Below are 12,426 nucleotides of genomic sequence, written 5' to 3' on the forward strand. Positions count from 1 at the left end.
ACATACAAAAGGAAAAGAAACAACTTGGAAAAACAGTTAATTGTTTCTAAACCCACCTTTAAGTTTCTCAAGGCACCTGGTCGGTGACAGTTTCATTCCCAGTTATACATTTAACTATTTTACAAAGATCAGTGGTAATAACTGAAGGCAAAATATTGTTCATGGTATTTTATATTTCCAAAAAGATTCTTCAAATGTATGATAAAGATGAGAAAATTAATAACAACTGATTTTTAATATTGAAGATTTAATAATAGTTCCAATATCACCCATCTTTGGAACAACTACTAATTTCTATTTTGCAGAAATGTATGTTGTGTGTGTGTGTAATGTACAATAAAAATCACAGAGGCCTATTCACTTTTTTTGTTTCTTATTGTAACCTACAGTGAGCAGGTATCAGCCCCCCAGCCAGGGCTGATAGTCAAGGAGTGTGTCCTGGTTCAGTTGTACAGACTGTTTATCACGGATGTCCCTTCAGTCCTGATTGGGCAGTGTTTTTTCCTCACAGGTCAAGATCCCTGCTGAATCAGCTCTTAAATAATTTGAATATCACCCTTATATCTCAGTTAAGCAAGACATTGTTTCCTGAGTCTGTTTAACTGGTCTTTCCCTGCATAAACCAGAGTACAAGTGGCCAGTGCTACGGGGGACCATGTGCTGTGGGTTAGGTGGGGTCTCAGATTCCACATCTGTAAAGTGGAGATTGTGCTAGTGGTTCCCTCATAGAGTTCTGGGCTTTAGGTAACACACATCAAGTTTTGGAACAGCATGTGCTCAGTAAGTGTTAGCTGCTGTTGTGACTACTACTGTAATCAGGCCTGCTGTGCATTAGTACTCTGCAGCAGTGTTGGGCCGGTAGCATCTGAGAGGGCACACCCAGGGATCGTGCTTCAGTTCTGAGATCCGTAGCTGTGAGCTGGGATACCTTTGAAGGTCCTGGAGTTCAGTGAGATTAGAGAACATGACTTACATTCCCCTCCTGTCTCATCTTCTTTCCCTGCCTCCTACGTTCGCCTCACTGGAGTTGCAGGTCTGACCATTGCAAAGGATTGTCACCTGGACAGTTGCCCTCTTTTATGTACCCTTAGAACATGTTTCCATGTCTGAATTGCCCTATGCGATATTTTTGAAATCCTTAGATAGGTAGCCTCCTCAGGAGCTTACTCTACCTCTCAAAGCTGCAAATATAATTAATAATGGAGACATTAATGTGAAATAGAGGCAATACCTAACTAAAAGAAGTTTGTGGATCAAATAGAATGTCCATTTATCATGCTAGCCCAATGCCCAGAGCTCTGTAGTGTAGGTGCTCAGTTAACACTACTGCCTTCCCCTTTTCTTCTGTTTCCTTATCTTAATTTATTGTGCACTTCTATCCATATTTTGGCCTTTTCCTCCATGTGGGCAATTGTAATAGCCTCCTTACTGGTGTTCCTTGTTCTAATTTCTCTCGTCCTGTCCTCAGCCCTTATCTCCTGCATCCTGCTCCAAATGAATTTTTCCTAGATTAGAAAATTTATGAATAAATTCTTTAAAAAAAATAAGAAAGAAAAAAGAACTAGAGAGTCTATCTTTGGCAATATGATGGCCTACAAATTCCGAAACTTCCATTATAAAATATCTAAAAATGATAAAATATTTTTAAACATCTTTTAACTGAACGGATGAGCCTGTAGCAATGAAAGGGAAATCCTGTGATGCCAGGAATACACCGTGAGTGCAAGTCTAGGGAGTGGAGCAACCCCTGGCGCATCTCTGGGTCTGGTGCCCAAGGAGTACTGGAGATAAAATTACACAGCTCTAAGCACAGAAGGACAAGAAAATGGAGACTGTGAGGGAACAATTAAGACACCGGTGGAATGGAGTGAGAAGTTAGAGTGTCAGAGGTTACAGTAGTGGAGACAATGGAGGAGAGACTGTATTCAAAGATATGATGACTACAAGCTTTTGAAAATGATACGCAGGAAACCCAAAGAACACCAAGCTGGGTAAATTTAAAGAAACCTATACTTAGACATAACATTTAGGCTCAAGACAGACATCCCGACAATGATGGTAGCCAAAGATAGTGAATAATATCTTCATAAGAAATAGCAATTGTCAACCTAGAATTTTTAATGAAATAAAGACATTTTTATATAAATAGAAAAATATTTACCACCAAAAGACCCTCACTAAAGGAACTTTAAGTATAGATTTCGAGTGGTTGCAAATGGCCTCCAAAAAACAATCTGAGGTACAGAAAGTAACGAATGAAGGTAATAGTAAACTCAAGGGTAAATCTAACAGACAATGGCAGTGTATAGAAAAATAATGATGTCTATTTCAGTGGTGTTAGAGAAAACTAAAGTAATAGACACCATTGTCATGCAAGATGGAAGGCAGATGATCAGAATTAAACTAATCCAAGATCCCTGTACTTTCAAGGAGAAGGAAAACGATGGCTTGTCTTTGAGCTTCGTGTATGCATATTGAAAACGGCCATGAAAGCATAGTCAAAGTAAAAAGATAAAATGGTATCTTTTGATCAAGTTCAGTCAACACCTTTTCACAGTAGATACCCAGGTATTTGTTAAAATACACCTACCTACGACTCCCTACCAGCCTCGTGGTTAAAGCCTTTCAGTAGGACACACTGGGTTTCCAGTCGGTAATCTCACTCATTCCTCCAGTTCTGTTCGTTATGTAACTACAGTTACAACTCTTCCCCTAGTCATATACTTCATCATGGATGTGTTGTGAAATCAGTGTTAACTCATTCTACAGTCACCATTATGAGGAACAGTGCTCCTCAATCATTGGTGTCTAGCCCATGCATTTCACTCACCAAGGGTGCAAAAGCCACAACAGCACTGTGTGTGTGGCTTTAAATCGGCACAGTTGAGCCTGCCTCTAGAGAGTGCACAGTGGTCCCCTCTTCCCTGAATGCCACACTGTCCCACCTGTAAGATGGAGGTAATAATAGTACCTTATTTCCAGCACTGTGGTGTGGGTTAAACAGGTTAATACACATAAAATCATTTAGAGCGATGCTTTTATAGCACTCTGGTTATATACTGTTGAGTACTCGCTTCTGAGTTATCTTGTTAGGAGAATTGGTTGCTTCATTTAAGTCTTAATCTTGGTTTTGGTCAACCAAGATTAAGTTTTACACTTCTGTGTGGGTGGAAAAGTAGAGAATGCAGTACAGGGTTAGTCACCTATAGGTGAGTTCAGCTCACATTGCAGCTGGAGAGAGATTTGGGATCTGTTTCTAGTAGGCTTAATGTGCTAATGATAAAGAACTGATAAAGATTTTTGTGAACATGTACATGAATTCACAGGAGATTTCTACTCGAAAAGTAGCAAAATAGATTGTAGATCTTTGAACTGAAGGAATCTTAAGATGCCACTAAACTAGCTTTAGGGCTTTGTGGAAAGCCTTTAAAATCCAGGACCTGTGTTCCTCCTATAGGAAACACGAGGGTTTTCTCTAAGTTTTTTTCCAGCATTATCCAGTGCTTTGCCTTAAGTTATGTGAATTATCCACATTTTGAAATAGAGCAGCTGAAGTCCTGAGAGGTTGAGGGACAGGTCAAGAGCGACCGGTTAGGGATTGGTGGGTGAGAGGATAGGTGTAAGACAAGGGCTAGAAACCAGCTGGCCTGCTTTGCAGTCCAGCGCCTCCACCACACCACACTGCCTCTGGTCCCGCTCTGCGGCAGCTCCGGCACGGCCTCCTCTGCGTGCACCGTTCTCACGCCAGCCGTCTCAGAATTGGACGTCTCTTGAACAAGACAGTCAATATTTATTTTATACGTATTTATAATTGTCTATAGTTCTGTTTATAGTAGTCACTTTTTTTTTCTTTATAAAGGAGATTATGGTATACTTTTTTTGATCATTTATTTTTGAGTACACACTTCTAACCCTGACATAGTGGAAACAGATGGGATGATCTTTTTTATTCCCCTGGACCCTGCGGAGCAGCTGTTCCGAGTCCTACTCTGCCAGGTGGACGTCTCAGTGTTGTGTTGGCAGGAGCACCTGTGTTCTGTAGGTGGGTCTTTACCCAGTTTCTAAGCCTAAGGATTCTTGAGTCTTCAGTCAAAGGAGATTTAAAGGATTTAATTCTTAAGAATAATGTACTTCCTAATTTAATCAGATATCTAAGTTAAAGACAGTCTAAAGGCAGCCAAATAGTTGATAAAAGAATAAGAATAAATGGTCCTCCCTACCTATTGGGATAGACATGTTTAGAAAAATGGCATTTGAGTAATAATATTTTCTAGTTACAAATTTTAATTCATTAAAGTTAAGAAGAAATAGTAAACTGTTTGCTAGTCTGTGCTTTTGCTTTAGGACACTCTGTGAAAGGGTATATAAGTCAATAGAGGAAATTCTACTTTATACTCCAGGAGAATATAAACAAAAGGAATGTAAGGATTTCTGAAAGAAAAGTCATTTGGAGAATTTTTATGAGGATGCCTCACTGCCTTGCACTGTGCCAGGTTCTGTGAATTCTAAAGATGAAGGGTACCTGCTTGCACGTCATCCAGTCTACTGAAAGAGATGTGTAGACAAACAATTAGGTTACAGTGCAGCAAAATCTGCAGCAGAGATATCACAGTTTGCCATGGGAGTAATAATAATTAAAGTTATAGTCCAGTTGGTGAGTGTGTGGGGGAAATGCCAAAAGCAGTCCTCTTATAGCCTGGGACTTTTTTCTTATGATTCCTAGAAACTTGGATGAAGCCGTAAGGCTCTGGTATATGAGCCTTTTAAACGTTCTCTTGGGTGAATATGTGTTTCCAGGGTGCTGTCTCTTTTGCTCTCCCAGCCTACGTCCTCTCTGCTGGAGTGGAGCTGTGGCGCCATGCTGCCCGGGTCAGGTCCTGCTTCTCCTCTTCCCATTGTGCGGCCACGGACAGATTACTTCTCTGTGCTTCAGTTTTGTGAAAGGGCAAGAGTAATCGTACCTGCCTCCCAGGATTGTTCTGGCAATTAAATGAGATAATACAAGGAAAACGTTTTCAGAATACTGCCTGTTAACACAGTAAGGCTCAAGAAAATTTTAGTTCTCATTATCATTAGTTTTGTTAGCTAATAAACCAGGAACATTGAAACACAATCACCATGTTGATCATTTAGCTTCTCTTTCTAAAATGTTAATTTCTGTCAAATAAAATTTTCTATTTTTTTCCTTTCTAGCTCCAAGAGGAAAACGAGGATGGAAAACCTTTTATGCTGTACTGAAGGGAACAGTCCTTTACTTGCAAAAGGTAAAAGTAAATAAAAAATTGAAGCCCACGAAACTTAATGAAATGATAATTAGACAACTTACCCCCAAAAGACTCTTTGCACAAAAATATTCATTTTGTACAAACACCCAAAAGACCATTTCATTGATGTCTAAATTCTTTTTTTTTGATTTTTTTTTTTTGTTTCTGATGAAAAATTATTTTGGAAATTATATATATTATATGTAATATTTTATATATAAAAGGCTTTTTATCTGTATGTATGTATTTGTGATCAGAGGGAATGGATTAGCTGTGTTCTAATTATGTTCAATTAGAAATTTTAAATATAAGTTGCTAAGTTAGACTTTGTATGTCTGTGCAGGTACAGACCTATGGCAACACTTGTTTCGGTGGATATTTATACTATAGAGTATTTATATCCTTCATTTGTTTGTTGTTATTTAACAGTATATCTTCATTTAGTTATTTATCTTCATTTAGATCCTACCTAAATCTAGAAACACATTTTCATTCAAGTCCTAAAGTATCTGTACTTAACAATAAAAATGTATTCCCTGTCAGCATCCTTTCTTCCAATCCCAGAATCTGGAAATCTGTTTGGGATCAGGTTTATATGTTCTGGCCTTTGAAGGGTAGTCCTTGGAGCTTCCACCTCGCTAGCTCTGTGTGGGTGAGGTGGGAATGCTGTGTGTGGAATGTAGTAAGGTACACTGCTTCCCAGGGCTCAACAGGATTCTGGCTCCCACTGTGAAGAGCAGCTTGGAATTAGGGCTGATAGGAGGCAAGATAGTAAGAACACTGCCCTCAAAGGTGACTGATAGGAAAAGGTGGGTTTTTTTGTGATAAAAAACACGTAACATGAGATCTACCCTCAATAAATTTTTAAGTACATAGTACAATATTATTAACTATAAGTACAATGTTTTACAGTAGATCTCTAGAAATTTTCCATCTTGCATGACAAACAATATCCAGTGAACAGTTCTTTTCCCATTTGCCCCTCTCCCCAGCCCCTGGCAACCACTATTCTACTTTCTGTTTCTGAGTTTGACTATTTTAGATACTTCATATAAGTGGAATCAAGCAGTATTTGTCCTTCTATGACTGGCTGATTTCACTAACATAATGTCCTCAAGGTTCATCTATGTTGTAGCATATGACAAGATTTCCCTTTTTTATGGCTGAATAATATTTCGTTGTTTACTTCATTTTCTTTATCTATTCATCTGTCCATGAACATTTATGTTGTTTCTCCCTCTTGGTTATTGTGAATAATGCCACAGTGAACATGGGAGTGCAAATATCTCCAGAAGTGGAATTGCTGCATCATATGGTGGTTCTACTTTTAATTTTTTGAAGAACTTCTATATTGTTTTCCATGGTGGCTGAACCATTTTAAATTCCCACCAACAGTGCACAGCAGCTCCAATTTCTCCACGTGCACATTAACACTTCTTATTTTCTGTTTTTGTTTTTTTAAATTTTTTATAATAGCCATCCTAATGGATGTGAGGTGATACCTCATTGTGGTTTTGATTTATGTTTTGATGATTAGTGATGTTGAGCATCTTTTCAAATACTTGTTGGCCATATGTGTGTTGTGTTTGGAGAAATGTCTATTCAAATCCTTTGTCCATTTTTTAATCAAGTTGTGTTTTTGCTATTGAGTTGTAGGAATTCCGTATATATTTTGGATATGTATCCCTTATCATATATGTGGTCTTCAGATATTTTCTCCCATTCCGTAGATAGCCTTTTCACTCTCTTGATTGTTTACTTTGCTGTGCACAAGCTTTTTAGTTTTATGTAGTCCCACTTGTCTATTTTTGCTTTTGTTACCTGTGCTTTTGGTGTTGTATCCAAGAAATCATTGCCAATGTCAAGAAGTTTTTCCCCTGTGTTTTCGTCTATGAGTTTTATAGTTTCAAGTCTTACATTTAAACCTTTAATTCAGTTTGAGTTGACTTTTGTGTATGGTGTAAGATAAGGATGGAATTTCATTGTTTTTTTGCATGTGGATGCCCAGTTTTCCTAGTACTATTTGTTGAAGAGATTATCTTTTCCCCAAGTGTACTATGGCACCCTGTGAAAGATCAGTTGACCTTATATGCATGGGATAATTTCTGGGCTCTTTATTCTGTTACATTGGTCTATATGGCTGTCTTTATGCCAATACCATGACGTTTTGATTACTGTAACATGTTTTGAAGTTAGGAAGTGTGAAGCCTCTAAATTTGTTCTTCTTTCTCAAGATTGTTTTGGATATTCAGGATCGTTTGTAGTTTCTTATGAATTTTAGGGTGAATTTCTCTATTTCTGTAAAAAATGCCATTGGGATTTTGGTAGGGTTTGCATTGAATCTGTAGATGGCTTTGGGTACTATGGACATTTTAACAATATTAATTCTTCCAATCCATGAGCATGGGATGTCTTTCCATTTATTTGTGTCGTCTTTAATTTCTTTCAGCAGTGTTTTGTATTTTTCATTGTATGAGTTTTTTGTGTCCTTCATTAAGTTTATTCCTAAGTATTTTATTGTTTTGATGCTGTTGTAATTGGAATTGTTTTCTTAATTTCCTTTTCAGATTGTTCATTAATAGTGTATAGAAATGCAACTGATTTTTGCATGTTGATTTTGTATCCTGCAGTGTTGCTAAATTTGTGTCTTAGTTCTAACGATTCTTTTGTAGAATCTTTAGAGTTTTCTATATATAGGGTCATGGCATCTGTGAACAGAGATAATTTTACTTTTTCCCTTGCAATTTGGATGCCTTTTATTTCTTTTTCTTGTCTATTATTCTGGCTAGGACTTGATTACTATGTTGAATAGAAGTGGCAAGAGTGGGTATCTTTGTCTTGTTTCTTTCCTTAGAGGAAAAACCTTCAGTTTTTCACCATTGAGTATGATGTTAGCTCTGGGCTTTTCTTATGTGGCTTTTGTTATAGTGAGGTAATTTCCATTTATTCCTAGTTTGTTGAATTTTTTTTTGTTGGAAGATTTACCCTGAGCTAACATCCGTTGCCAATCTTCCTCTTTTTGCTTGAGGAAGATTTGCCCTGAGCCAACATCTTTGCCAGTGTTCCTCTGTTTTATATGTGGGCCACCGCCACAGCATGGCCACCAACGAGTGGTTTAGGTCTGTGCCCAAGAACAGAACCCTGGGCCGCTGAAGCGGAGTGCGCCAAACTTAACCATTAGGTCACGGGGCAGGCCCCTGTTGAATGTTTTTTATCATGAAAGGATATTGAATTTTTATTAAATGCTTTTTTTGCATCTATTAAGATGATCATGTAATTTGTGACATTTATTCTGTTAATGTGGTTTATCACATTACTTCATTTTCATATGTTGCACCATTCTTTCATCCCAGGGATAAGTCCCACTTGGTCATGATGTTGGATTTGGTTTGCTGGTTTTTTGTTGAGATTTTTGCCTCTATATTTATCAGGGATAACGGCCTGTAGTTTTCTTTTCTTGTAGTGTCTTTTTCTGGCTTTGGTATCAGGGTAATACTGTCCTCATAAAATGAGTTTAGACGTATTCCTTCCTCTTCAATTATTTGGAAGAATTTGAGAAGAATTTGTATTAAATTCTTCTTTAAAAGTTTGATAGAATTTATTGGTGAAGCCATATGGTCCTGAACTTTTCTTTGTTGGGAGGTTTTTGATTACTGATTGAATCTCCATATAGTTATAGATCTATTCTGTTTTTCTATTTATTCATGATTCAGTCTTGGCAAATTGTATGTTTTTAGGAATTTATCCATTTTTTCTAGGTTGTCCAGTTTGTTGGTGTATAGTTGTTACTTTTAATCCTTTTAATTTCTATGGCATCAGTTAGAATGTCTCTTCTTTCATTTCTGATTATATTTGAGACTTCTTTTTTTCTTAGCAGTCTAGCTAAAAGTTTGTCAATTTTAATAGTCTTTTCAAAAAATCAATTGTTAGTTTCATTGATTTTTTTCCTATTGTTTTTCTGGCCTCTATTTCATCTGTTTCTGCTCTAATCTTAACGTTTCCTTCCTTCTACTAACTTTGGGCTTCGTTTGCTCTTTTGCTGTTTCCTTGAGGTGGAAAATTAGGTTGTTTATTTGTTTTTTTTTTTTATTGTAGATGTTTATATCTATAAACTTCCCTCCTGGTACTGCTTTTGCTCTGTCTCATATGTTTTGTTTTTTTTTTGTTTGTTTGTTTGTTTTGTGAGGAGATCAGCCCTGTGCTAACATCCGCCAATCCTCCTCTTTTTTTGCCGAGGAAGACGGCCCTGGGCTAATATCCGTGCCCATCCTGCTCCACTTTATATGGGACGCCGCCACAGCATGGCTTGCCAAAGCAGTGCGTCGGTGCGCGCCTGGGGTCCGAACCAGCGAACCCCGGGCCGCCGCAGCGGAGCGCGCGCACCCAACCTCTTGCGGCACTGGGCCAGCACTATGTCTCATATGTTTTGTATGTTGTGTTTTTGTTTACCTTTGTCTTAAGATATTTTCTCATTTCTCTTTTGATTTCTTCTTTGACCATTGATTATTCAAGAGTGTGTTGTTTAATTGCCACATTTTTGTAATTTTGCATTTTTTCTTCTGCCATTAATTTCTAGTTTCATCCCATCCTGGTTGGAAAATATACTTGGCATGTTTCAAGCACCTTAAATTTGCTAATACTTGTTTTACAACCTGACATGTGATTTATCCTGGAGAATGTTCTTTGTGCACTTGAGAAGAGTATGTATTCTGCTACAATTGGGTGGAGTATTCTGTATATGTCTGTTAGGTCCATTTTCTTTACAGTGTTTTTCAAGTTGTCTGTTTTTTTTATTGATCTTCTGTTTGGATGTTCTATCCATTATTGAGAGTAGGGTATTGATAGCCCCTATTATTATTGTATTGCTGTCAATTTCTCCCCTCAGTTCTGTCTGTATTTGCTTCATATATTTAAGTGCTCTGATGTTGGGTGCATATGTATTTATAATTGTGAATCTTCCAGGCAAACTGACCTTTTTATCATTATATAATATCCTTCTTTGTCTCTTTGTACAGTTTTTGACTTAAAAGTCCATTTTGTCTGTAATAAGTATGACTCTCTCTTGTTTAGTTTTTGCATGGAATATCTTTTTCCACCCCTTCACTTTCAGCCTATATGTATCTTTAAATATAAAGTGAGTCTCTTGTAGACAGCATATAGTTGAGTCTTTTTTTATCCATTCAGACTCTCTGTATTTTGATTGAGGAGTTTAATCTATTTACATTTAAAGTAATTATTGGTAGAGAAGGACTTACTATCAGCATTTTGTAAATTGTTTTCTCTTTTGTAGCTTTTTTGATCCTCTTTTCCTCTGTTGCTATCTTCCTTTGTGTTTTGTTGATATTTATAGAAACATGTTTTGCTTGCTTTCTCATTTTCTCTTGTGTATCTTCTATAGGTATTTTCTTTGTGGTTACCATGAGGTTTACATAAAACATGTTATATAGTTCTAACAGTCTGTTTTAAGCTGATAACTTAATTTTAATCATGTACAAAAAACTATGCTTTTACTTCTCCCACACACACACAGTTTATGATATTGATGTCAGAATTTACTCTTTTTTTTTTTGTGAGGAAGATCAGCCCTGCACTAACATCTACCAATCCTCCTCTTTTTTTTGCTGAGGAAGACTGGCCCTGGGCTAACACCCATGCCCATCTGCCTCCACTTTTTATGGGACACCGCCACAGCATGGCTTGCCAAGCGGTGCATTGGTGCACGCCCGGGATCCAAACCGGCAAACCCCAGGCCACCGCAGCAGAGCGGGCACACTTAACCACTTGAGCCACTGGGATTCACTCTTTTTTATATTGTATATCAATTAACAAATTTTTGGCTTTATAGTTATTCTTGGTACTTTTCTCTCGTAACTTCTGTACTACAATTAAATGTGATTTGCACACTACTACAGTATTTCATCATTCTGTATTTGTCTATGTATTTACCTTTACCACTGAGATTTGTAGTTTATATGCTTTTGTGTTGCTGTTTCACTTCTTTTCATTTCACATTCTTCTTTTGTTTTCATTACATTTCTTGTAAGGCAGGTCAGCAGTGACAAACTCCCTCAATTTTAGCTTATCTGGGAAGGTCCTTTATCGCTCCTTCATTTTTAAAGGACTAAATTGCAGGGCTTCTTTTCCAGCATTCTGAATATATCATCCTACTCTCTCCTGACCTGCAGGGTTTCTGCTGAGAAATCCTGTGATAGTCTTAAGGGATTCCCTTGTATATGACAAGTCACTCTTCTCTTGCTGATTTCAAAATTCTCTCCTCATCTTTGACTTTTGACGATTTGATTACAATGTGTCTCAGTGTGAATTTCTTTGGGTTTATCTTATTTGAGACTATTGGACTTCTTGGATCTGGATGTCCATTTCCTTCCCCAGATTTGGGGAGTTTTTTGGCCATTGTTTCTTTCAATATGCTTTCTGCCACTTCTCTCTCTCTTCTACTTCTGGGACTCTAATAATGTGTATATTGGCCCAAATGATGGTGTCCCAAAAGTCCCTTAGAGTTTCTTCACTCTTTTTCATTCTTTTTTTCTTTTTGTTTCTCTGACTGGATAATTTCAAATTACCTGTCTTCGAGTTTGCTTTTTCTTTCTTCTGCTTGTTCAAGCCTGCTCTTGAACCCTTCAAGTGAATTTTTCAGTTCGGTGACTATAATCTTTAGTTCCAAAGTTTTTGTTTAGTTCTTTTTTATATTTTCTGTCTCTTTGTTGATAGTCACATGTTGTTCACGCATCATTTTCTTGAGCTCCTTGAGCATCTTTATGACAGTTATTTTGAATTCTTTGTCAGATATTTCATAGACCTCTCTCTCTAGGGTAGGTTTTTGGAGATTTATTTTGTTCCTTTGATTGGGGCATATCTTTGTTTGTCTGGTAACTGTGCTAGGATCTGCACATTTGAAGAAACGGCCACCTGTCTCAGTCTTAACAGACTGCTTTCACATAGGGGAAAACCCTCACCAATCTGCATGGCTAGAGATTCTCAGGGCCTCTGAAACCTTTTTTTGAGGAATGCAACTTCTCCCAGTGCATGCAGTTTCTCAATTAGAGAAGCTTCCACGTTTCTTTTTCAAGAGCTCGTAATTCTTTTTTTTTTTTTTCATTATTTTTTTTTCCCCCAAAGCCCCAGTAGATAGTTGTATGTTATA

At 37.4% G+C, this 12,426-nt stretch overlaps 1 protein-coding gene across 7 annotated transcripts in view; it reads left to right on the plus strand.

The window, feature by feature from the left end:
• The window catches only part of PSD3 (pleckstrin and Sec7 domain containing 3), a 453,546-nt gene that overhangs the window by 386,558 nt on the left and 54,562 nt on the right, over positions 1–12,426 (plus strand). For all 7 annotated transcript variants that reach the window (XM_087418635.1, XM_087418634.1, XM_087418636.1 and 4 more), the window contains one exon: positions 5,194–5,264. In XM_087418635.1, coding sequence (XP_087274761.1) covers positions 5,194–5,264 — 71 coding nt within the window. The remainder of the gene's footprint in view (positions 1–5,193; positions 5,265–12,426) is intronic.

The sequence above is a fragment of the Ceratotherium simum genome, chromosome 28 (genome assembly GCF_057802395.1).
Source record: "Ceratotherium simum simum isolate JZ-2026a chromosome 28, ASM5780239v1, whole genome shotgun sequence".
Classification (NCBI taxonomy): domain Eukaryota; kingdom Metazoa; phylum Chordata; class Mammalia; order Perissodactyla; family Rhinocerotidae; genus Ceratotherium; species Ceratotherium simum.